General features: G+C 45.4%; 1 protein-coding gene across 4 annotated transcripts in view; it reads left to right on the top strand.

The window, feature by feature from the left end:
• The window catches only part of LOC139373439 (poliovirus receptor homolog), an 80,528-nt gene that overhangs the window by 36,891 nt on the left and 17,663 nt on the right, over positions 1 to 25,974 (top strand). Inside the window, exon 7 of one of the 4 annotated variants that reach the window (XM_071113929.1) lies at positions 3,420 to 4,184. The exons of the other annotated variants lie outside the window; for them this stretch is intronic. Within the exon in view, the coding sequence (XP_070970030.1) occupies positions 3,420 to 3,973 (554 nt within the window). The 3' untranslated portion in view covers positions 3,974 to 4,184. Of the gene's footprint in view, positions 1 to 3,419; positions 4,185 to 25,974 lie in introns of those variants that run through there. 4 annotated transcript variants of the gene reach the window in all.

Genomic DNA, 25,974 nt, shown 5'->3' with positions numbered 1-25,974 from the left:
TTAATTTAATCCACTTTTAGAATAAGGCTGTAAATGTATCAAAATGTGGAAAAGGTCGAGGGGTCTGAATGCACCGTATATCTCCTAAATATTTCTGATGGAAATGGGTGGTTCATGACTTACTAGTCAGGTTGACTTTGTCTTTCATTCAAATGTCAGCAACCACCTTGTGCTTCCTTCACTGAACTTGGGCCACATTTTCAATTTTACTCTGGTGGTCAACTTCTCCACCAACCCTACCTGAGGTAGCAGCCAGGCTTTCTCAGGAGAGACACCCCCCCCCCCCCCCCCCAATTCCAATCCCGCTCTGCCTCAGCCGTTTGACGTCAACGAGCGACAGAATGATATGCCTGATTTGTCATTCCACTGCCAGACGTCTAACAGACCCAAGCAGAGGGCAATGATTGCCTTGCCTGCGAGCGGCTGCATTTCAATTTGAATGATAAAGTCTAAAAGCCAGAACGCTTTGCCGTTGCATTAACCGCTCACACCCTGCCATTTTGTGCTTTGTCATTTTCCTAATTTTTCCCCCACAGGCTTGTAAATGCAACTGCCCCCTGGCCTGGCCCAGCAGAAACAGGCTGCACTATCTGCATAACCTCAGGCAGGAGCATAGCTCTGTAATCCTTCAGGGTCATGAAGCTACCTTTTTCAATTAGCCAGAGGGTGAGCTCTTATGGCACATCAGATGACTATCTGTCTCAATAATCCCCCATCATTAATCAATGGGTAGTCAACGCAAGACCCAGTGCCCTAAATCCTTCAGGATGAGTACTGGGATTGCTCCCCCCCCCCCCCCCCCTCGACCCCAGCTTTTGGGCCTCCTCACTCTGTACTGGAAGAATGAAGCTGGAACCACACACACTTCATTTTCTCTCGCTCTTTCCTGTTCTCTGTCCCTTCAGCTTCCCCTCGTGAATGACTCATGGAAACACAGAATAACTCATTTTGAGGCCGATTGCAGCATTGCTATTCACCGTGTGTCGGTTTGTTGAGCTCTATCAACAGCCAAGGTCCTGGATTCAATCATCGCAGCAGGATTTGTCCAACTTAGAATTGGTCTCGAAATGCATGCCTGTGTATAATGCAGTCTTGGTACAGTAGTTGCAGAACTGATTGAGAATCCGAGTCCTTTATCTAAGAATAGAAATTCATGTTATGAATTTGAGTCTTAAGACAAACAGGTGCTAACAAATGTGTAAATTGTGTGCCTCGTGTACTGTAACATTGGCGTCTAAATGATGTGCCGTAAGCTAAACCATCAGATGTGTTTAGACGGTAACCCAATAATATTTGTTGATGGACCTCTCAACGTTTATATTATCCAGTATGCAGAGTATAGCCGTTAACAAGATGCTTATCCTTTGCAGCTATGAAATGCGGTGTGTTTACATCTAGCCACGTACCGCCAGACACCAACACTGGAAAATCAATACCCGATCCAGATTCACCCATCTGCTTTCCAGGATGTATTTTTATTTTACGATCATGCAATGCAGTCGTTTCTTTTCATTAACTCCTAGCTTACGTTGTTGTGGTGGCGTGTCAGACTGGGAGGGGCGCCCTCGGCGCTACGCTAGTCCACCCCCGCCTTGTTGTGTGCTGTCGACACATCCTCACAGCAGCCAGCAAGGCCACTTAAGAGTGCTTGCCGTCTGTGTGAATACGGTGTTACTGCTGCGTAGAGACTGCAGCTGGGAAGAAGGCGTCGGTGGATGAGGAAGCAGATTGACTTAAGGGTGGGGATGTCACCGGGGTGAGGTGGGGGGATGCCTCCTAGCGTTTCTCACCTCTAGGGGGAAGAAAGAGCACCGCAATTAAATTCTGTGTGTGTGTGTGAGAGCTCTGTGTGTTAGTTTAAGCACATCTGCCCGGCGTTCTCCGAAATAAATTGTTTAGAAACTTCCACGTCTCCGGAGAGAGAGGGGGATTAAATGGGCTGTAGAGAACTGAGGAAAACTGAGGAGTAAAAAAAAAAAAGACTGTGTGTGTGTGCTCGTTTTTGTCTGCTTCCAACACGGAAAGAGAGGGAGGGAATTGGGGTGATTTGAAGAAACGCCTCGGTCGCTTCAGACTAGACTACTTGAAATTTAAATGATTGAGATTGTCATGGAAACACAAGCTTTTCAGGGGAGGGGGAGACGGGGCGGAATATTTGAGGTGAACGTGCATGCAGAGGTTGAGAAGGTGCTCTTACCCCAATTGATAGAGTTCACACTGTACAGCACTGGCAGCCCAACTCTGTACATTCCCTCTCGACACGTTAAGTGCCTTGAGTGCGTCAACCTTATAAATATTATTGGATATTTACAGTTCTATACATATGGGTGCTTTACCTGTACTGTACAGCAAGAACCTGAAATCGTACTCCTCATTATTTTCAACATCCATTCCAGGTCCATTTTATTTCCCCTGCCTTTTTCCTGTTCGCTAAATTGTGATTCGCTGAAACAGGAAAAGATGGTTCAGGTTGGCTGTTGTGCACCTTCCCCCTAATCTCTATGAGTGACAGTAATATAGGCGGTGATATAAGCTCGCTGTGATCATTTTTGACATTTATTACCCCTTTCTGGTTAATTTAGTCCTGACTCCCAACTACCCCTGTCCTGTTTCTCCCTGTGCTGTGGCTTTGATGTTTTCACCTCCCTATACCCAGATTTAGATATGGACATCAGGGCCTTGCATCTCCCTAGCCCTCTGTCTTGGCAGTGCATTCCAAGCTGCCCTGTATGGGGTCTGGTTTTTGGAATGGATCAAACTGCAGGTGGGTTTTTGCCTCTTATAGCCTCGTGTGACTCTGAGTTGAGTTGCTTCGTTTACACTGGTTTCTGGTTTACAGTGGGGGAGCGCTCATAGCCCGGGGTTAAACTAACTGACCGATTAGGTGCGAGGGGGGGGGGCAGAGCAGTATGTCGACGTGTTCCATTTTTCAGTTCCATCATGCATGACCACAGTGTGCTAGTCATTTCCACTTCGATAGTCCCCTTTCACTTCCCTTTTCCTGTCTCTCGTCTCTGCGTTGTTGTGCCCGATGTACGCCTCGGTCAAAGTCTCAGACCAGGGATTCATCACATCGTGGGTCACAAAATGTGTTCCTCATTTTTGTTTCTCTACCGAAACACGAGTGGACCGGCTCAAACTTGGCTCACACCAACCGTACTAGGACCGTAGAAATGGGCAACGGGGGGCTTCAAAAACAAAAACTGCAACTAAAGGGGAGGAATCAATCCCAGTCAAATCGCTACAACACTAATCGAGACACCACCTCACTGACCGCATCTCACCAGGAGAGCACCAGAACAACAACACTACTCCTATGGAAAGAGGCCCATTTAAAAACCGACCAACCCCCTCTTTCCTCCCCCCATTTTTTTTTGTCTCTCCCTCTACCTTTTGCTCCTCTCCTCCCCCCTTTTCAGAGGCCATAGTGGACCCGTCCAACGCGGGCGTGGTGGCGGGGGCTATCATCGGCAGCCTGCTTGCCCTACTGCTGGTCAGCTCTCTGATTGCTGTGCTGGTGACCCGCAGTCGCCGGCAACGGCGCGGTTACCCCGGCAACGGAGAGCCTGGCGCCTACGGGAACAAAGCCCGCCTCTTCGGCGGAGCTGGCAACAAGAACGAAGGCACGGGGGCCAACATCAACGGGCCCATCTATACGTACCGCGAGAGCGACCCCGGAGCGCTGGCGGAGAATGTCAACGACTTCCACGGCCCGCCAGGCTCCACTCCCACCGCCCACGACATCCTGCTGAGCAGCGAGATGGACGAGGCGGAGCGCAGGAAATTTGACGCCCTCGACGACAGCCTGGAGGAGGAAGAGGAGCGCTACGACAGCTTTAGCGTGGGCATGGTTCCAGCCTATCACATCCACCGGCACAACGAAGAGATGGGAGGGGTCAGCATGTACCTCGACGACGACATGGAGTCACAGCGGGATGGGTCGGTCATCTCCCGGACTGCCATCTACGTCTAGAGAGGGGCGGTCAACCAACAGGGTCCAGGAGGGAGAGCTGAGGACAGGGTGGAGAGTCCACCAACAACCACCCATCCCCCTGCATACTAAATAGACATGCTACGCTTATGGTAATTTTACACAAAAAAATAACTACAGAAACAAAAGAAGGTGTTGAAACTGAACTGTAACTGAGGAACAAGCGGAATGATGACTTGAGTGCGCTGGTCAATGACTCGGCATCTCGATAAGTCAGTCAGTCTACCAAAATAAATTGTAACAATGTAACTCATCTTCAATGCTGCTTACTGCTCCATTTCATCTTAGCAAGTGAAACGTGAAGAGTGACCATGTGACTGCGTTTAGTAGCCCACTAATCCACAGGACTGCAAACACTAAAGACTTTTTCTCGTTAAGGACACGTACCGTTCAATGTCGCCTTCATGGTACAACTTTTAGACGCATTCCTAGATGGTCACACTCGTTCTATAACCACGGCTACTGCTCGAAGACGTCCTCCAGCGGACCGCCGTGCGGAGGACGAGGAACCGAGCTGTAACTTGTTGTCTTCGTGTGCATCATCACAGGCGTTCCATAGCACAGTGTTATGTAAAAATTGTATTTTGTATTATCAAGATGTTTGGGCCTTCAGGCCTTGTTGAAACCACATTTGGTGTTAATGACTCATATATAATGACTTAGGTAGAGTTTCCTACTTCCATTTCCTTCTTTCTTTTTTTTCTCTCTTCATTATTTTCTTTTACATATGGGAGGCCAGCGACGTGGTAGACCGAGCTGGAGCTGGGGTTTGGATGAGAGAAATAGTGCGACCAGATCTGTTTGTTTTTCCAACTGTCTGTTGGCGGTTCATGTTGGTGGAACGTCACTGCTGGAGCGAAGGGCAGCGGGGTCAGCTGGCACCATCCCAGGGTATTGGGCCCAGTGCCAGGCTGTACTGGCCTTCCACGCTGAGGGACCAGCCAGCTCCTGTAATGATCGGAGCCACGTCTAGTCTGCCTAGCGATAGCATAAGACAGATCGACATTCACACCCAGCTCTAACTGAACCTCTTGCTCTGCCTGTCAGTTTGACCAATTAAAAAACAAAAAGGAAGCGGACTCCATTTCCCCGGCAAGTCAATAAACGCGCCGTCTATTTAATGGTAAAGAAATGTTTCGCCGCTGATGCTCGAGGGACCGGAAGCGGAATATTTCCCTCGTTTTTATTTTTTATACCAGAACAAACTGTTCCTAGCCCACATGTTTAATTCAGAAGTAGAAGAAGCATAAAAGTGTTGCGCATTATCTTATGTAGCGGTATAGAGCGAGAGAGGCTGATTTCTGGCTGGTATTGAGCGCTTTTGCGATTTTTAATGCAGATAAGCCCAAGCATTAATAATAAGACAAGCCGCACATACGGCTGAAATTGCGAAGCTTCACTCCCGAACACAGTAGGAGTTATGAAGTGTTATGAGGTCGACCGTCAACGATCGATTAATCTACTTCAAAATACAGTATTATCATTATTTTAGCAGGGCGAAATGCTGAGTCGAGTTGTTTTTTTGCTGTATGTTAATGGACAAATCTCTGCCGGGCCTTCTAAGGGGGGGCAGTAACACACAAAATACGCCTGTGACTGTGTGTGGGGATGTTTCTGACCATGTGCGAGGCCCATTAGTTCTAAGCCTGGCCGGCATATGTGTTTTTCGAGTTCTGAGTTGACCGAATTTGAATCGCTGCCAGACTTGGAACGAGGTTAAGGGGCTAACCCCACCCGCAGTATGTTCCACTGTCAGATTGCCGCAGTTCACTTTAACGTAGTGGCCTAGTGTGTGTGTGTGTGTGTGTGTGTGTATTGTGCAAGGGTGTATGTAGCGTGATTGTACAGATTCGAGTTGTGTATATCCCACACGCTGATTCACCGCGCAATATCCCAATGTTATGCAGGAGGAGTTTTGCATAATGTCATACATATGGATGGCTAAGCCTATCTCTGAGTCATTCATCAGTCATTTCATGCACAGTAACCTCACTGATGAAGGGGTTGGAGGACGGTGATAGGAAACTGCTTAGCACGGGGACCCGCGTGGACATGAATATTACACTGGCGGAGCCGGGATGAAGCCGGACTGGCTCAAAGGGCCTTTGGAGTGGTCTCCTGTGCCACCCCGGCCAGATGGAAACTTGATTGGGTATTGGCGTCCGGGCCGTTGCTCTGTAAATATTGTGACCCATTCCCCCTCCTTTGCTTTTTCTTATCACAGATAGAGGTCGACTGATTATGATTTTTCAACGGCGATACTGAATTATTGGCGGACCAAAAAAAAGCCAATACAGATTTCTTATTTTTAAATTCAAAAACTTTATTTTTAATTTTTTTAAATTTGTTATTTTATTGAATTTTTAAAATTATAATTAAAAAAAAAAAATATATATATATATATATGTGTGTGTGTGTGTGTGTGTGTGTGTGTGTGTGTGTGTGTGTGTGTGTGTGTAATAATGACAATTACAACAATACTGAATGAACAATGAACACTTTTATTTTTACTTAATATAATACATCAATAAAATCTATTTAGTCTCAAATAAATAATGAAACATGTTCAATTTGGTTTAAATAATGCAAAACACAGTGATGGAGAAGAAAGTAGAAGTGCAATATGTTCCATGTAAAAAAGCTAACGTTTAAGTTCCTTGCTCAGAACATGAGAACATATGAAAGCTGGTGGTTTTAATATTCCCAGTTAAGTTTTAGGTTGTAGTTATTATAGGAATTATGATGCGTCGACTCTTTCTCTATACCATTTGTATTTCAGATTCCTTTGTCTATTGGATGTTCATATAGTTGCTTTAGTGTTGCCAGCCTAATCTCAGGAGTTGATAGGTAAACAGCGCTGTGCCTCAAGCATTGCTAAGAGCTGCTGGCAAACGCAGTAAAGTGCTGTTTGAATGAATGCTTACGAGCCTGCTGCTGCCTACCACCCCTCAGTCAGATTGCTCTATCAAATCATAAATCATAGACTTAAATATAATAAACACAGAAATACGAGCCTTTGGTCATTAATGTGGTCAAATCTGGAAACGATCATTTCGAAAACAAAAATGTTCTTTCAGTGAAATACGGAACCGTTCTGTATTTTATTGAATGGGTGGCAACCCTAAGTCAAAATATTGCTGTTACATTGCATAACCTTCGATGTTATGTCAAATTCTGGCAAATGAATTACGGTCTTTGTTAGGAAGAAATGGTCTTCACACGAGCCAGGCGGCCCAAACTGTTGCATATACCCTGACTCTGCTTGCACTGAACACAAAGAACTGACACAATTTCCCTAGTTAATATTGTCTGCTAACATGAATTTCTTTTAACTAAATATGCAGGTTTAAAAAATATATACTTCTGTGTATTGATTTTAAGAAAGGCATTGATGTTTATTTATGGCTAGGTAAATTTTTCGCAAATGCGCTTTTGTTAAATCATCACCCGTTTGGCAAAATTAAAGTAGGCTGTGATTCGATAATAAATTAAGACACAGCATTGATTATATGCAACGCAGGACAAGCTAGTTAACCTAGTAATATCATCATCCATGTGTAGTTAACTAGTGATTATGTGAAGATAAGTTTTTAATGCTAGCTAGCAACTTACCTTGACTCCTTGCAGCCACAAGGTCCTTTTGACGCTGCACTCGCGTAACAGGTGGTCAGCCTGCCATGCAGTCTCCTCGTGGATTGCAATGTAATCGTCCATAATCAGCGTCCAAAAAAGGCTGATTACCGATTATTATGAAAACTTGAAATCGGCCGTGCCGATTAATCGGTCGACCTCTAATCACAGATTCCTATCACATTATCAGATCATCACCATTGTGTTCAAATGAACTGTTTTCCTTATGATGTTTTATGCGAATGGGTACCCATTTTTTTTTTTTTTTCAAATTAAGAAAAATAAGTGTTCTTATGTGCGGTGTTGGTTGTGTATATCTTGATGTAAGATATCCATTTAATGAAGTAGGTGTGTGTGTATCTTCAATACTCCCTTAAGAGATGTTATTTATAAGTGCAGTGTGGGTAATGGTAAACGTCACAGACTACTATCATGGGAGATGGTTGGAAAATAACCAATGACTACAAATGACCTTAATTTAATTACATGTGCGTCAAGGCATGTATCTTGTAGCCTGCTGGTATGTAGAGGTGTATATTATCGAGGGCCTTGCTCTCCAATCTGCTCTGACCATCTTTTCCACGCAAACACTCTCTCGCTCCCTTCCACAGATCAACTCCCACAAGAGAGCATATAATCACACACCCATGCAGATCTGTTTCACCCATAGAATTCTCTCACACACACACTATATTTCCCTGACCCGCCACACACTTTGAGTTCGATGCCTCCCATTAGCGGGGGGGGGGGCAAGATTGTTCCTCGTTGGGCTCCTGTGACTCCATCACTCTCCATCTTGTTATTAAGATGAACAGAGAGGCAACGTCTTTCTCTACAGAGGCTTCAAACCTTTGATTCGCCATTCCTTGTTTTTTTTTTGTTTTTTTTTGAAGTAAACAAGCACCAATTTCACTCTGTGGGAAGTGGTGCTCCAGCTTTTAAGGACCATGTCAGAATAAAAAGCAATGTCTCTGGCATGCAATTACCAGCCCTGTGTAAGGGTGGTGGTGGTGGTGGTGGTGGTTTTAAAAAGCATAAATGGGTCACGACATCCTACAATTCTTGTCCGACTCTAATCTCAAGACCACCAAACAAAGCCTTAAATTCACAGTTTCGCCACATTTCATTATTCCCCGTGTCCCTTGTGTACAAAGTATAAATAGATCCAACATGCTTGCAACATGCATTACTAATTGATGTGGTTACGTTAGTGCATCTGTCCTGCCCAGCTGCTGGTATAACAAGATATTCATCTTTTCTGGTAAATTCTACAGTGTTTTTTATTTGTTGTTGTTGTTGTGTACAATATTGACAGGACGGTGACCTGGAGAATATGAATAATATTAAAATGTTCCTATATTCCAAGATGTTTGTGTCTCCTCACTACAAGCTGCTAGAATAACAATGTCTTCTGTATCACCGTCTGACTGTGTGTGTGGGTGGTTTTTCATTTGGAACCTTTCGTTCCAGTTCGTCCTGTCAACATTATTTTTGTATTCTGGTGTTTTATTAAAGTATGATGGATTTCTAAATATGATTTTGAGTCCGTTATGTGTGACGTTCAGCCAGCCTAGCGATCCGTCTGCGGATTTGATTGCGTATGTCACATCGACAATGTTTTTTGCTTCGGCCCTTGCGGTTATTAGGTGGAGCTTTATTATAGGAATGAAATGATTCTCGTTGTTTACACACAGGACGGTCTGTTCGGTTACATTTTATCACATGCTTCGACAACCATCCTATCGAGACAAGTGCAGTTACCCAAAGTGCTAGAGAAACGATAGGGTTATTGATGGGGAAACAATGCGATGTGATTAGTGGAGCGTAACCGCCATGCAAAGAATACTGCTCGTTGTTGTCAGTATCTTAAAATAGATGCATTCGTGGTTCGCTGAGTGTGTTGTTTACAACATGTGGGCTGGATGATGTTTGTTGACTGCAGATCCCCCCCCCCAAAAAAAAAAATTTATGGACTTAAATAAGGTGGCTTATTCAGCCCAAACCTGCGGTACTACATTGCCCCGCAAAATTCTTGACTGCAGTCGAGACATTTATGGTCCTCCTGAGTCCACTTTAGGTCCTCGTCTGTTGCCTTGACTACGCCTCTTTGCAGCACTCTGTCAATCCCTCTTCATTCGGGCCTTTTATCCTTGTTGACCTAATGCAGGTGATTGTGACACAAATGGCTTAGTTTTAGTTCAGGGAACGGTACTGAAAAAAATAACTTTTTGAAATTTATTTTAAAGATTTTGTTTTTAGAGTCATATTTTACAAAAGTCAATCTACCTCAAGTCTGCTGGCATGTAAATCTTAGTAATGGCTTTGGAAGGTGGGATTGTGGCAAGAAACAAACAATTAGTGTACCTCAGACAATCTACAGTCCTTTGGTTGTCAAAGTGGAAGGATACCAATTGTTTCTGGCGGGGCATACAGGCAGAATGTTAAATAATGTAGCAGGGCACATTAACGACTGAAGTAGACCCACATGTCATAGTAATGGGATGTCGTTTTTCTGCCTCGATGCGAAATCATGTCATTAGCTGACACTCCATTTATTAATTTATTTATTTTGGTGCATATTATTCTATTAGTTCCCCGTTTTTTTTCTTTTAACAGTGACTGTTGGACCTATTTTTCCTCACGAGACCAATGTGTGAGAGAATGTGAATTGTTATGGATTTTGTTGGCCGCCATCTATGCATATCGTTTTTCTTTATTTAAAACGTTCCTTTATCCCCACGTATGAATGGAAGACGGGCAGGTCTGCATTCCCAGGCATGTCAAAATTCCATGCCAAATTATCATTTGCATTTTTTTTTTTTTTAAATGAGAGATAATAAAAATTGAAACTGAAATGTAAAATAAACTGCCTAACACGTTCTTCCGTAGTGTTATTTGTGGAATGTCATTGTTTGTACTAGGTAGCCCATAAAATTGCACTGGAATGCTCGACTCGTCAATAAGTGTCTCGCCCACATGACCTAGTAGCTCGTTATTTACCTTGGGGCTTGTGATCTTAACCAGAGGGGGTCCGAGCAAGGCTATCAGAAACGCCTGATTGCCTACTATGTTCGGGCCCGCCGGCTGCTTGCCCTGCCCACAGTATATTGACAAGGCCACTAATGGCTCTTGCTGTCCAGTATTAATAGACCGGCAGAACTGTGGACAGCTGCAGGGGGGTCTTCCATTGAGCCACCCTGGGACCTGACACCCCTCTCTCACCTTTCCCGCGCCACTCGGGCTGAGTGGATTGACACAGATTGACAGATAAATGGCCTACAGCGTCTTTTCTCCAGGCCAGTCTCAGTGAGATGGACAGATAGTCAGCCAGGGAGAAAATCCTGTCCAGTTCACCACCTCCTGAATTGTTCTCTCTGTTTCTCGTCAGAAACTCACATTTGTCTCTGTGTGAACAGTTTTGCCGTCAGTTGTCACAGAACCTGCGAGTTCAAGTCCAATGTTATTTGTTGCATGCTTTGTAAACAACAGGTACTAACGGTACAATGCTTATTTATGAGTCCTTTTCCAACCTTTCGTTTACTCGCCCAACGCTCTTAACCACTTATTTTTATTTGACCTTTTATTTAACTAGGCAAGTCAGTTAAGAACAAATTCTTATTTTCAATAACGGCCTAGGTTAACTGCCTGTTCAGGGGCAGAACGACAGATTTGTACCTTGCCAGCTCGGGGATTTGAACTTGCAACCTTCCGGTTACTAGTCCAACGCTCTAACCACTAGGCTACGCCGCCGCCCCACTAGGCTACGCCGCCGCCCCACTAGGCTACGCCGCCGCCCCACTAGGCTACGCCGCCGCCCCACTAGGCTACGCCGCCGCCCCACTAGGCTACGCGCCGCCCCACTAGGCTACGCTGCCGCCCCACTAGGCTACGCTGCCGCCCCACTAGGCTACGCTGCCGCCCCATACAGGGAGTGCCAATACCGAGTCGATGTGCAGCAGCTGCCAGGGAAAACCTACAGTAATGTGTGAAGATCACATGTTATTTATTAGAACGCAGGTTTCTTAAGAAAAGCCTCGTGACTTCGTCTGCTGTGCCTGTTTCACACTCGCGGGTGTCCCGTCGTCGTACGTGTGCGCACGAGGGAGAACTCGGCAAGCGCACCTCGCTACAGCAGCTTTTGAGAAGGCTACAGCAGCAACAAGATTCAACGCATTTCCAGCTGATCTAGAATCAGCATCTACCTACCACCCAGTAAAGTGGTCACCAGTTGGTATGTGATGTTAAAGTTGCCAATCCGAACTGATCCCAGGACAGTGGGTAATGGATAGCGCCGGCTCGCTAACTGCAATGACAAGGTTCAGAATGTTGAACCAGGGAAGTGACACTGAGCCAAGGAGAGGAGGTTGGAGCACTTGGAGACCGGACATGTCATCTTCGGTTTGGCTCTCTGCACAGCGGTGACTAAAGCAGAGGGAGTGATACCAGACGGCTGCTCTCTCTTTCTCTTCTCTCTCTGGCTTGTGAAGATAAGACTGACACCTCTGAAACACACCACTGCACCATCGCTTCTCAGGTCCCCGTCGTTCCCTGCGAAATTATGGTCAGAGTCCACCAGTTCTCGAACCCTTTTTATGTAGGCTGCGAAGTGATAGGCGTGCTCAGTCCTGCCCCACTGCTCTCAGCCATACTGTCTAGAGGCCTTTTAAATCCACTATCATTTTATATACTTTTCTCCCCCATCAAGAACATCTTTAATGTCAAATTGAAATGATATTTTTTAAACGGTCAATCTGTGATTGCTGCATCCATTTTTGACTTATTAAATGAATGATATATATATATATATACCCAGTGATTCTTGAAGAATATAACTTATACATGCCTCGCGAGCTTAGTTCAACTGTCGTAACCCGAAATACACTACATGAGCAAAAGTATGTGGACACCTGCTCGTTGAACATCTCATTTCAAAATCATGGGCAATAATATGAAGTTGGTCCCCCATTTATTGTTATAAGAGCCTCCACTCTTCTGGGAAGGTTTTCCACTAGATGTTGGAACATTTGCTGCAGGGACTTGCTTCCATTCAGCCACAAGCATTAGTGAGGTCGGGCACTGATGTTGGACGATTAGGCCTGGCTCACAGTCGGTGCTCCAATTCATCCCAAAGGTGTTTGATGGGGTTGAGGTCAGGGTTCGGAGCAGGCCAGTCAAGTTCTTCCACACCAATCTCGACAAAGCATTTCTGAAAGGATCTCGCTTTGTGCGCACGGGGGCATTGTCATGCTGAAACAGGAAAAAAGGGCCTTCCCCAAACTGTTGCCACAAAGTTGGAAGCACAGAATCATCTAGAATGTCATTGTATGCTGTAGCGTTAAGATTTCGCTTTACTGGAACAAAGGGGTCTAGCCCGAACCATGAAAAACATCCCCAGATCGTTATTCCTCCTCCACCAAACTACAGTTGGCACTATGCATTCGGGCAGGTAGCGTTCTCCTGGCATCCGCCAAACCCAGATTTGTCCAAAAAGTGGAGGAACTGACTTGTTGGAAAGGTGGCATCCTATGACGGTGCCACGTTGAGTAAGGCCATTCCTCTGCCAATGTTTGTCTATGGCGATTTGCATGGTTGTATGCTCGATTTTTATACACCTGTTGTGTCGCTGAAATGGCAGACTCCAATCATTTGAAGCTTTGTGTGTATATAAAGCTTATAAGCTTGTGTAATTGTAAACAAGTGGTTATATTTATCCAACCCCATCCCTCCAGCTGTTTACCAAAACAGTGGTGGGGTGCCTGCTTAGTTATTGTTTGAGCTACGAGTTCCTGTTTAAATCCACAGCCATGATGCTTTCTCCCCCATCCAGAACACGGTCTTTAGTGTACCGTTCAACGTATTGTAATGAAACAGGCAGGGAGCAGGTCTCAAACCCTCAACCTTCTAGCACGAGATCCGGCGCGCTATCCACTGTGCGGTAAAAGCATGCTCGTGCGGGAGAGTCGATATCCGTGCTTATAAATCCAGGGTCGTTACAATATATTCTGTCCCCCAATTAGCTAGAATTATTTATTCACCAAGATATTTTTGTTATCGACAGAGTTTAGTATGACACCCCAGAGGCACTGGTTACTGGCCCTACGCTGTAGCCGGTAGGCTACCTACCGCTTAGTAGCATAGCGCTCTATTCCCTCCACTTAGATCCAGCCACGGTTAATTGGCGTTCTAAGAAGGGTAATGGAGAAGATTGATGACTCGTTCTTAGGAGAGCTATTCAACAGGGCCTCTGGTTCTCCAGCATTCTACTGCTGCTTTATGCGTGTTGGGAAGGAGGAAGTGGGTTTCTAGCGCCTAAGAATAGACCTGTGAAACGGAAATGATTTTAATGCGAAGTGGAGGGTGTGCGCGTGATTGTGTGTTATGTGCGTGGCTCCCGGCATTCTGCAGATCCTTCCATGTTTAATCCAGCGCTTTCCCCCGCCAGCACGATTCCCAACAGGCAGCTCCCACTCTAGAGTTGCGCTACTTCCTCCAGATCCTAACCAAAGAGAAGAAAGAGAGGGGAAAATGACGCACTTCTGTACGTTCTGGGCTGATATCCCGGGGTTGTGTTTTCTTCTAATCATCATCTTTGCAGAGGGAATCAAAGATGAGATGAATGGTGGGAGTGTGTGTGGAGTGGGATGGGTGATTGATGTGTGCGTAGATCTGTGTGTAGATGGGTTTGCCTGTGTGGCTGGATGATTGGGTGTGTGTGGCTGGATGATTGGGTGCGTGTGTGTGTGTGGCTGGATGATTGGGTGCGTGTGTGTGTGGCTGGATGATTGCGTGCGTGTGTGTGTGGCTGGATGATTGGGTGCGTGTGTGTGTGGCTGGATGATTGCGTGTGTGTGTGTGTGGCTGGATGATTGCGTGTGTGTGTGTGGCTGGATGATTGCGTGCGTGTGGCTGGATGATTGCTTGCGTGTGTGTGTGGCTGGATGATTGCTTGCGTGTGTGTGTGGCTGGATGATTGCGTGCGTGTGTGGCTGGATGACTGCGTGCGCGTGTGGCTGGATGATTGCGTGTGTGTGGCTGGCTGGATGACTGGGTGCGTGTGTGGCTGGATGATTGCGTGTGTGTGGCTGGCTGGATGATTGCGTGCGTGTGTGGCTGGATGATTGCGTGCGTGTGTGGCTGGTTGATTGCGTGTGTGTGGCTGGATGATTGCGTGTGTGTGGCTGGATGATTGCGTGTGTGTGGCTGGATGATTGCGTGTGTGTGGCTGGATGATTGCGTGTGTGTGTGTGTGTGTGTTTGTCTCATTGGATTTACTCTTGTACCGAACAGAAGCGTTTCTACAGTATGTGTGAATGCCCTTTATTAACTTTTGTGGGAATGCCTTTAAAAAAATGTTTTTAATTTGTGGGGATGCCTTTGCATTTGTTTGTTGAAAATCAATATCAGCCTCTAGGGAATTTGAGGATTAGTTTGAACAAAAACAGCTTGGTTTGTTTATCCTATACCTTTCCATCTGAGAGAGAGCAAGAAGGAGAGGGGGAGAGAAGCCTTTTCATTCCTCAAATATTTACCCATCTATTCAGTGCATGATGAATAGCCACTCAACCCCTCAGTCCACTCTCATCTTTCATATCGCTCTCATTTCTTTCCTCATCCTTTCACCCGTCTTTCATATCGCTCTTTTCATTCGCTCCCTTCATCACCACCTCTCTCCCGTCACCTTACTCTGTGTATCAGTCAGACTCGCACAACTCCTCCATGTGCAGCTCGCCGTATTGCTTCATGTCTTGTATTTCCCTCTCTCATTTTCTCCAACTATCCATCCGTCTACCTCCTTGAACACGCTCACTCGCTTTCTCATTTTGAAGACTGAGGCATTGTCATGTCCGTCTATCCCCTCTCCATCTCTCTTCCAGTCGACAGATCATATCTCATTGTCAGGATCTTACTGAGAACATCTTCACCCGGGATATCAGTTTCATTTTGTCTTTCATCCCCTCTGTCTTCGTCTCGCGACCGGCTTAGCCCGACAAACGTGAGGGTGGTATAATGGAGTCTCATATCCGCTTTCACATCACTCAATCCATCTCCACTATATTTATTTGGTTAACACACGCACACACACATGTGCAGTATACACACACACATTCTCTCTTTCTCTTACTCTTTCCATTTCTCTTTCTTTCTGTCTTCTCTAGCTCTCTGTCTCACGCACACATACACCCACACTGTCCCGCCCTCTCACACGGCAGGCTCACTAACAGAATCCAGTTCATCAGGGCTACGGTTCTTGGGGGCTCTTCCCTCAGGACACATCTTGCCACTACCTTTCACCATCTTTACCGTCTTAATAAACCAGTCCGTCCTATGACTCCCATCCCTCCATCTCTCTCTCTTTCTCTCTATTACTCCCTCCCTGCCGTTGACCCAGCTGCCACTCGTTCATTCTATCACCCGTCCGGGACGCCGTCCATCCATCCATCCATTTGCATTAGCCTGACGAGTAGAGACGGCGAGCGAGCGTGGCTCACCTACTCGGCCTGATTACACTCGAAAGCCTGAGTGGGCGGTCCGGCCCCGCGGTCTCAAAGCACGGACTCCTGGGTAATGGGCACCCATGCGGAGAGGCGAAGATCCATTCGAAGAATTGTTGGCCTTTCGTGTCTCGGTTTCATGTGTCGATTCCTGTGAATAGTGTTGGTGTTTTTATTGCTTTGTCTTGTTTTAGGTACAGAAACACTCATTTAATTTCTCTCTTACATCTTTCTATCGGTCTTCCCTTCGCCTCCCCCCTCCCCCCCACAGATCTACATCTCGTGACTGTCTGCACTGAGAGCAGACTGTCTCCTTCCTCCCCTCTAACACAGTGACTAATAGGAAAGTCTTAACCATGCCTCTATCCACAATTCATGACCTGTTGTCCCCGTGACTGGGTGGCAGCACGGGTAAAAACCATATTTGAATGTCTTTTCTACCCTTTCCATTGTACCCGCCTCGTACCCTCGTTATTATGCCCCAAGGCCTATTAGCTACTACACTGGCGTCCGTGTTGTGATATATGCGGTGGCTTCTGTCTGTCTTGAGATGCCATCTGTACGGCTTGGCTCTCTGGCTGCCTGATTCCCCCTGGGTCGCCAGTCTCGACACTCGCCTGGCAGAGCAAGCGTCTCGCAGTTTGTCACCCATAAAGAGGAGGGAGAGAGGGAGAAAGACCTTCAGGCCAGAGGGAAATGAAATGGAGCGACGAGCGCAACGGGGATCTTTATCTCTCTGTTAATGCCATACTCTGTTAATGCTATACAATATCTTACGCAATGCTTTATTTCCATTTTGAGGCCCAATCTAATCAGTCTAATTCAGCGTGATAGGAGTGTGATCGGGATCTGGTTAATGTTATACTCCATGCGCTGTCTATAGATACAATAGCCTTGTGGGGTACAATACTGTGCACACAATGGCTTTAATTCAATTCATATGTGCACCAGGTTCCTGCAAGGCGGGTAATGATAAGAGTGTCATTGAACAGGCCTATCTATACCCGTGCTAGAGAGACTGAACTTCTACTCACTGGCACTAATAGAAACCAGGGGGTTTGTGTTTCCCCCACGTTTGTGTTTTTCCAAGGAGTACAGCCCATGTGCCGGTCACGTCAAATCCATTGTATTGGAACACTGGAACACCCTCAAGTGATCCAGATCTACTAGAGTTAACGACATTGAGCGTACCACAGAAGCAAATGGAGGCAATCAGGCCGATTCCGTTATGCACAGCATGCAGCTACCAAGAAGCGTGTGACTTGGCTCCCAGGCCCATCCACTGGCAATTACAAGTGTGGACAATGTGTTCATTGTGACAATATGACCAATACTAAAGTTTTTTTTGTTTTTTTTACCATGCGAGAACAGGTAAAGAAGACCAAAAAACAAAGCTTAATTAATTGTAGCACTACAAATTATTCAAAAATGTATTAAATAAAACACGTTCCTCATCAATCTACACACAGTACCCCATAATGACAAAGCGAAAACAGGTTTTTGGAAAGGTTTGCAAATGTATTAAAAATTATGAACATGCCTTATTTACATAAGTATTCAGACCCTTATCTATAAGACTTTAAATTGACATCCAGTGCATCCTGTTTCCATTGATCATTCTTGATGTTTCTGCAACTTGATTGGAGTCCACCTGTGGTAAATTCAATTGATTGGACATGATTAGGAAAGGCACACACCTGTCTATATAACGTCCCACAGTTGAACGTGCATGTCAGAGCAAAAACCAAGCCATGAGGTCGAAGGAATTGTCCGTGGAGCTCCGAGACAGGATTGTGTCGAGGCACCGATATGGGGAAGGGTACAAACAAATGTCTGCAGCATTGAAGGTCCCCAAGAACACAGTGGCCTCCATAATTCTTAAATGGAAGAAGTTTAGAACCACCAAGAAACTTCCTAGAGCTGGCCGCCCAGCCAAACTGAGAAATCGGGGGAGAAAGGCCTTGATCAGGGAGGTGACCAAGAACCCGATGGGCACGCTCCAGAGTTCCTCTGTGGAGATGGGAGGGCCTTCCAGAAGGACAACCATCTCTGCAGCACTTTATGGTAGAGTGCCCAAACGGAAGCCACGCCTCAGTAAAAGGCACATGACAGCCCGCAAAAGGCACCAGACCATGAGAAACAAGATTCTCTGGTCTGATGAAACTAAGATTGAACTCTTTGGCCTGAATGCCAAGCGTCACGTCTAGACGAAAACTGCCACCATCCCTACGGTGAAGCATGGTGGTGGCAGCAACATGCTGTGGAGATGTTTTTCAGCAGCAGGGACTGGGAGACTATTCAGGATTGAGGGAAAGATGAACGGAGCAAAGTACAGAGAGATCTTTGATGAAAACCTGCTCCAGAGCGTTCAGGGCCTCAGACTGGGGAGACGGTTTACCTTCCAACAGGACAATGTCCCTAAGCACACAGCCAAATCAATGCAGGAGTGGCTCCAGGACAAGTCTCTGAATGTCCTTGAGTGGCCCAGCCAGAGCTGAACATCTCTGGAGAGACCTGAAAATAGCTGTGCATTGACACTCCAGCCAACCGGACCGAGCTTGAGAGGATCTGCAGAGAAGAGTGGGGGAAACTCCCCAAGTCAAGGTGTGCCAAGCTTGTAGCATCATACCCAAGATGACTCAAGGCTGTAATCACTGCCAAAGGTGCTTCAACAAAATACTGAATAAATGGTCTGAATTCTTATGTAAATGTGATTTCAGTTTGTTTTTTTTGTATACATTTGCAAACATTTTTAAAAAACATATTTTTGCTTTGTCATTATGGGGTATTGTGCGTGGATTGATAAGGATGAAAAAACTATTTCATCAATTTTAGAATAAGGCTGTAATGTAGAAAAAGTCAAGGTGTCTGAATACTTTCCAAATGCACTGTACATGTTCAAATGAATCTGAGGGGGCTGCTTGTATTGGCCGGACCAAACGAGCATCGAAACTTCACATCGCAGAACACAAGGCTGCAATTCAAAATAAAACATGGACTATGCTTTTGCGCACCACTGCATCGACGCCAACCATGGCTCCCCTTCCTCCCTGCTCTTTGCAGCCATAGAACACATCCACATTTAACCAAGAGGATGTGACATCATACATTAACTAACACAGAGGCATTCTGACAACACTCCTTACACATTGTGGATCCAAAGGGGCTAAACAAGGATGCTGTTGCCCTGATTTTTTTGTATTAGTTTTTTTGGGGGGGGGGGGGGGGGGGTCTCTGTGTCTCTGGATTTACAGGCCTATGTATATTTTGACACACGCTATTTCTCTTATTATTTGGTGCTGTAATTTGCGATTTAGCTTGAAACAGGATTCTTTTTTACGTTGTTGTGTCTCAATGAGCCACTAGGCTATAAATGGGAGCAAAGTGCAAAGGTCAGGTCACTCTGAGGAATACGTCAGCTTGACGTCAACATCAGTCACCTGTTCGCATCCCGTACAATTAGATTTATTTTTGCTTAATTTCATCCATATCCAACTCCTTTTTACCTTGAATTATTCCTTTTGTACGTTTTTCTTGGTAAAAGTAACACTTCCTGTAGCATAGAAAATAACTCCTCAAAAGTGACTATTGTAAAAAAATAAAATAAAACATTTAAACTCCCTATACCGGGATGGTTGTTGCTAATGTGCGCTAATGTGACTAGAATGACGTTGTAAGTAACATCCGACTTTCCAGGACATAGACATGTCTTATATGTGCAGAAAGCTTCAATGATTGTTTATCTAACTGCACTGTTCAATTTACTGTAGTTATTACAGTGAAAAAATACCATTCTATTGTTTGAGGAGAGTGCACAACAACAAAAACTTGTATCATGGCAACTGGTTTGATACATTCACATCTGAAGGTAAATGTACTTACATTCAGTAATCTTGCTCTGATTTGTCATCTTATGGGTCCCGGAGATAAAATGTAGTTTTGTTTGATAAAATACATTTTGAGATTCGAATGTAGGAACTGGGTTCTAAAGTTTGAACCCCTTATTCTCCTACATTTAATTTCACATTTCCACAAACTTTAAAGTGTTTCCTTTTCAAATGGTATCAATAATATGTTTATCCTGGTTTCAGGTCCTGAGCTACAGGCAGTTAGATTTGGGTATGTCATTTTAGGAGAAAATTGAAAAAAAGGGTACGTTCCTTATTCCCTGTGGATATTTTTTGAAGTACTGTAGAAAATAATAAAAAATCAGGACTACCGTGAATGATAATCCTTTTGGACACGTCTCAAACTCATTTAATTGAGGTTCTACTGTCTGTGGGTTTTTGTTTTTTCCTTTCAATCAAGACCTAGACAACCAGGTGAAGGGAGTCTTTTATTAATTAGCGACCTTAATTCAAGAACAAGGGAGGAGCGAAAACCCAGCAGACACTCCGCCCTCTGTGGAATGAGTTTGACATGTGCCCTAGGGCTAAATACTAAAGAAAACAGGCCTTGTGTTGAAGTGACAAAATGAAAGTCTTAACTATATGACATGTTAATATTTATTCAAAGGACTGTAGTTACATTGTTTTTGGAAGCACCTTAACATTTTTAATTTTCTCACATTGGGGATCCGACTGACTGAATTCGGCATCGTCTGCAAGCCCATTTGAAGAAACACCTGTTACTCAATGGGCATGTCAGTGGCTTACCACACATTTCCATACGTCCCCACAAACTGCCATGTGGGTCTCTGTATCCTACGTCTCCTGGGTTTAAAGTGTAGTCCCCATTTTTTTGTTTCAAAAGGAATTACACTATTGACCTTTTTTATGTGGCTGTGTTTCGTAGTGCACTTTGTCTGTCTGGATCATGTCTTGGGCCAAGAAGATTCTCCGTCAGGTCCTTGGCGCCGTGCACATAACGACAGAGATAATTACTGAGGTGCCCCATGGGATTCTCATCGTTGTGTGTTTGTTATTGGGGGGGTTGGGGGCAGTTTTGAAGCAGCGTCCACACTAATGCCTAGCGCCCTGTATATAGCTTGTGTGACCTTTTTTAACACTACCATTTCTGTGTACTTAACACGAGTCCTCTGTGCGTTGGGATATGTACACAGTACGCACTTGAACTTGCGTTGTGTGCTCCGAGCGTCTTCAGTTTGTTTCGCCCACAAAAGCGTTTCCATGCGCAGTGTCTGAGCACGCTTTAGCGCGCGTCGGCTCTGCAGTGCCGATGATGGTCATTTGCGGTGTGCGACCAAATTCAGCGTGCCGCATATGATTACAGGCCCAGAATCCGTCAAGTCTGTTGCAGTGCTCTCTCTCTCTCTCCCTCCTGTTTGTGTTCTCTCTCTCTCTCTCTCTCTCTCTCTCTCTCTCCTGTTTCAGTGTTTCTCTCTCTCTCCTGTTTCAGTTCTCTCCTGTTTCAGTGTTTCTCTCTCTCTCCTGTTTCAGTTCTCTCCTGTTTCAGTGTTTCTCTCTCTCTCCTGTTTCAGTTCTCTCCTGTTTCAGGTCTCTCTCTATCTCCTGTTTCAGGTCTCTCTCTATCTCCTGTTTCAGGTCTCTCTCTCTATCTCCTGTTTCAGTGTTCTCTCTCACTCTCACTCAGACACACTCACAGACACACACGCTATAAATAATTCAACAACCTGCTGCTTGCCATGAAATGGCAAAACGCCCAAGCGTGCTAATGCCTTGTGTTGACGTGCTGTACTGTGTTCACTGGGAGGGTTGAGGAGTCTGTCGGTTCCAGCTCGCTTTGTTCTGTCTACATGTACGTGTCTGTTGCTGCATGTACTCTTAGCAACGTGTGATTGCATGCTGCTGTGCGAACAACAGCAGAAGGCAGTGTGAATGGTAAAGGAAATCCACTTCATATTGTGTGTGTGTGTCACTTAAGCAATAACGCCCGAGGGGGTGTGGTATATGGTCAATATACCACGGCTAAGGGCTGTTCTTCTGGGTACAGCCCTTAGCCGTGGTATATTGGCCATATACTACAAACCCCAGAGGTGCCTTATTGCTGTTTATAAACGGGTTACCAACATAATTAGAGCAGTAAAAATAAGTGTTTTGTCATACCCGTGGTATATGGTCTGATATACCACGACTGTCAGCCAATCCGTGGTCAGGGCTCGAACCACCCAGTTTAAAATAACAATTGAACAATGAGAATTCAAGATGGACTAGTTTTCTTTTCATGCCGGCTATGTGTGTGTGTGTGTGTGTGTACTGCATGTGAGCATTATGTGTGCTCTCTGTCTGCCTGCTGTGTGTGGAATAGGCAGTGCAGCCCCTTGCTGTGCGTGGTATCTACTGTACATTCTCTATCCAGGCCTGAATCCGTCCGTGTGTGCGCCCATGGTTCTGCATGCCTCTCACACACCTTGGCAATTTAAGTATATTCCATGTTAATATTCAGTGGGGGGGAGAATGGCGGGAGAAGTGTGTGTCACGGAGTGGGAGGATGGGGGTGAAACCAGTCCCCAAGTGTGCCACGACAGTTCCCATATACACACACATTTACATGCTGTATGCACACACACAGATCCACACATATTCCACACATGCCAGATGGGAAAGGGACACATAAATCTGAGGAGAGACCCAGAGAGGAGGGAGATGTCTGAAGCAACCTGGCAGCTGAGGAGGACAGATGGAGGAGAGGAGGGTTACGGAGCGCTTGGTGTGACCTGAGGGGCCATTGGTGGCCGGTGTGGGCTTCAGTTCACGTTTCCCCAGTTGACGAGTTGTCACCCAACCCCCCCCCCCCCATCCTTGTCTTCTGCCTGACTCCCAACACATTTCTCTCCCCCTCCTGACTCCCCTACCTTCCCACCCCCCTTCTGTGCTCTTGACTGAGTAGCCCTTTCCCTCCTGTAGTCACTTTCTTGCTGTGTAAACGTGCTGCGTCTCTGGGGAGGCTTTCTACCCTCTGCCCAATGGTCTGTGGAGTGTGAAGGCGAAAAGGGGATGTGTGTGTTCCTTATCTGTTAAAGGGCTGTGGAGCTGCAGTGTTGTGCCCTACCTGTTGAATACGCCTTTTGGTCATTCAGGTTGTCTATGTATTCGCCTGTGTGGGTGTGTAAACTGTAGATATCGATTTGTCTTTGTGTGTGTTCCATCTACCCTTTGCACTGTTGAGCAGCGGTGGAGACACGGTGTGTGTGTGTGTGTGTGTAGCCACGTCGCTCTCTCGCTCACTGTGTGTGTGTGTGTTTCATCTCACCTCCGTCGAAAGGTTCCTGGCATCCGCTCCTCTCACCCATCTCCTCCTGTCATTGGCTCCCCCTGAAAGGCTCCAGTCTCCTCCCCGGGCCTTAGCGTTAGCGCTAGCTTAGCTAGGCTGTTTGAGCACCGAGGCTACCGCTAACATGGCCTTGAATATAAATCACTGTTTGCTTGATGCCGGATGCCTTAACATTTCATTCCTTCTAAGTCTAGTTTTCACATGACTGCTTGATACTACCTCGCATTCCTCCAACAAGGAAATAAACTGTTTTCTTTGGCACATTTAGCCACAAGGTAGAAAAAATAAATTGTTTTGATTATGTGGAGAGGACCATTGTATTCAAGATGGCCTTGTTTGTGTTCGTTGTAACAGCGTTAGCGCACATTGTATTACCATTCAGCCGGGATGAGAGAGCTAGTCGGAAGATTCTTTCATGACTTGGCCCCAGTTATGAGACAGCTCAGAAATTGCATGCAGATATTATTCTAGAAAGAATGTATTACTCATGATGCAGTACTTACCCCAGCTTTTATTTCACAAACTGTAAAAGAGGGCTATGAAAAGCCTTTGATCATTTTATGTGGGTTAAAACCCATTCAAACGTACCAGTTATGAACTTTACACGCAATGCAAATGTAATCTGTTGTATTAGATTTAAGTACCATGCACTTATATTTGAAACATTACGGTCATTTTTATATTTGAAATATTACGGCCATATTTGGTTATAGCCCCAATTTTCTTTAGCACTGTCAGAATAGCAGCTACGGTAATGTTACACATAACCAGCTGACCTAGTTGGTTCAAGGGTATTACACAGTATATTAGGAAATGTGAGCTTTGATGCGCCTGTGAGTCTTTTGATGTATGATATTCACTGGAAATATGCTTTTGATGCTACTGTATAGATTTTCTGTTGTAGTCTTGATGTTTGGGGCTACGGCCCAGTGGCAGGCGTTGCGTGCTTGTTACCAAGGTGCTACCTGGCTGCTACTGTGAGCCCGGAGGCTGTGTATCTGAGTATATGCGCATTTGAGTATGTGTGTATCGTGTGTGTGTGTGTGTGTGTGTGCTCGTGTCACCCCCTCGTTAACACGCCACGCGCCTCCCTTTTACCCACAGGTAACCAGGTTTGACATGCTTCAAAATCCTCGCTTTGGAATGGCAGGCTTGCTCTAACCTGCCAAGATGTCAGGGGGAAGAGTTTTGCAGCTCCCTTTCTGCATTAAAAAAAACAAACCGCGTTGTGTGTTTTTCCCCATGTGCAAAGACAGGAGAGGATTGCGATTTTCTCAGTTTGTAGCACACAGGGCTTGGCAGTTGAACCAGGTTGTACCCTAAGGGGTGTATTTCCAGTGACTTGTCTACACATACAGGATGTCTTCCTTTTCCTCTTTGGACCCCCCCCTGCTGTTTTAGCAACGTCTTTGTCTGCAGGCTTGAACGCCCAGCCCCATCTTCCTACCTTGGTGACACAGCAGTCGCGTATGAAGCTATTAATTAGTCGCAGTGACCCTGGGCAGCCCAGTTTATTATGCTAATGACCCTGTTGATTAGGCAGTGTGTAGGGGTGTGGCAGACAAGGGAAGAAAATATTTGTATTTTGTAGTTTTTTTTGAATATGCCAAGTTCAAATACTCTGTAGCCAAATATAGTTTTGATAGTTTCAACTAAAACGCAACTATTTTCTTTGATATTCAAATACAGGTCTCAGAAAAAAAAAATATATATTTCACCTTTATTTAACCAGGTAGGCTAGTTGAGAACAAGTTCTCATTCGCAACTGCGACCTGGCCAAGATAAAGCAAAGCAGTGTGACACGGACAACAACAGAGTTACACATGGAGTAAACAATAAACAAGCCAATAACACAATAATCAAGTCAATGACACAGTAGAAAAAAGAAAGTCTATATACAGTGTGTGCAAAAGGCATGAGGAGGTAGGCAATAAATAGGCCATAGGAGCGAATAATTACAATTTAGCAGATTAACACTGGAGTGATAAATGAGCAGATGATGATGTGCAAGTAGAGATACTTTTCTGCTCCTTTCCACACCAGTAAATAAAATAAAAACAGTATGAGGTTGAGGTAGGTAGATTGGGTGGGCTATTTACAGATGGACTATGTACAGCTGCAGCGATCGGTTAGCTGCTCAGATAGTTGATGTTTAAAGTTGGTGAGGGAAATAAGTCTCCAACTTCAGCGATTTTTGCAACTCGTTCCAGTCACTGGCAGCAGAGAACTGGAAGGAAAGGCGGCCAAATGAGGTGTTGGCTTTGGGGATGATCAGTGAGACATACCTGCTGGAACGTGTGCTACGGGTGGGTGTTGTTATCGTGACCAGTGAACTGAGATGAAGCAGAGCTTTACCTAGCATAGACTTATAGATGACCTGGAGCCAGTGGGTCTGGCGACGAATATGTAGCGAGGGCCAGCCGACTAGAGAATACAGGTCGCAGTGGTGGGTATCCAGTTTGCTGAATAGAGTGTTGTAAGCTAATATCGCCGAAGTCGAGGATCGGTAGGATAGTCAGTTTTACTAGGGTAAGTTTGGCGGCGTGAGTGAAGGAGGCTTTGTTGCGAAATAGAAAACCGATTCTAGATTTGATTTTGGATTGGAGAAGTTTAATATGAGTCTGGAAGGAGAGTTTACAGTCTAGCCAGACACCTAGGTATTTATAG

Source organism: Oncorhynchus clarkii, chromosome 18 (genome assembly GCF_045791955.1).
Source record: "Oncorhynchus clarkii lewisi isolate Uvic-CL-2024 chromosome 18, UVic_Ocla_1.0, whole genome shotgun sequence".
In the NCBI taxonomy this organism is placed as follows: domain Eukaryota; kingdom Metazoa; phylum Chordata; class Actinopteri; order Salmoniformes; family Salmonidae; genus Oncorhynchus; species Oncorhynchus clarkii.
This window is presented reverse-complemented; position numbering and strand designations above follow the sequence as displayed.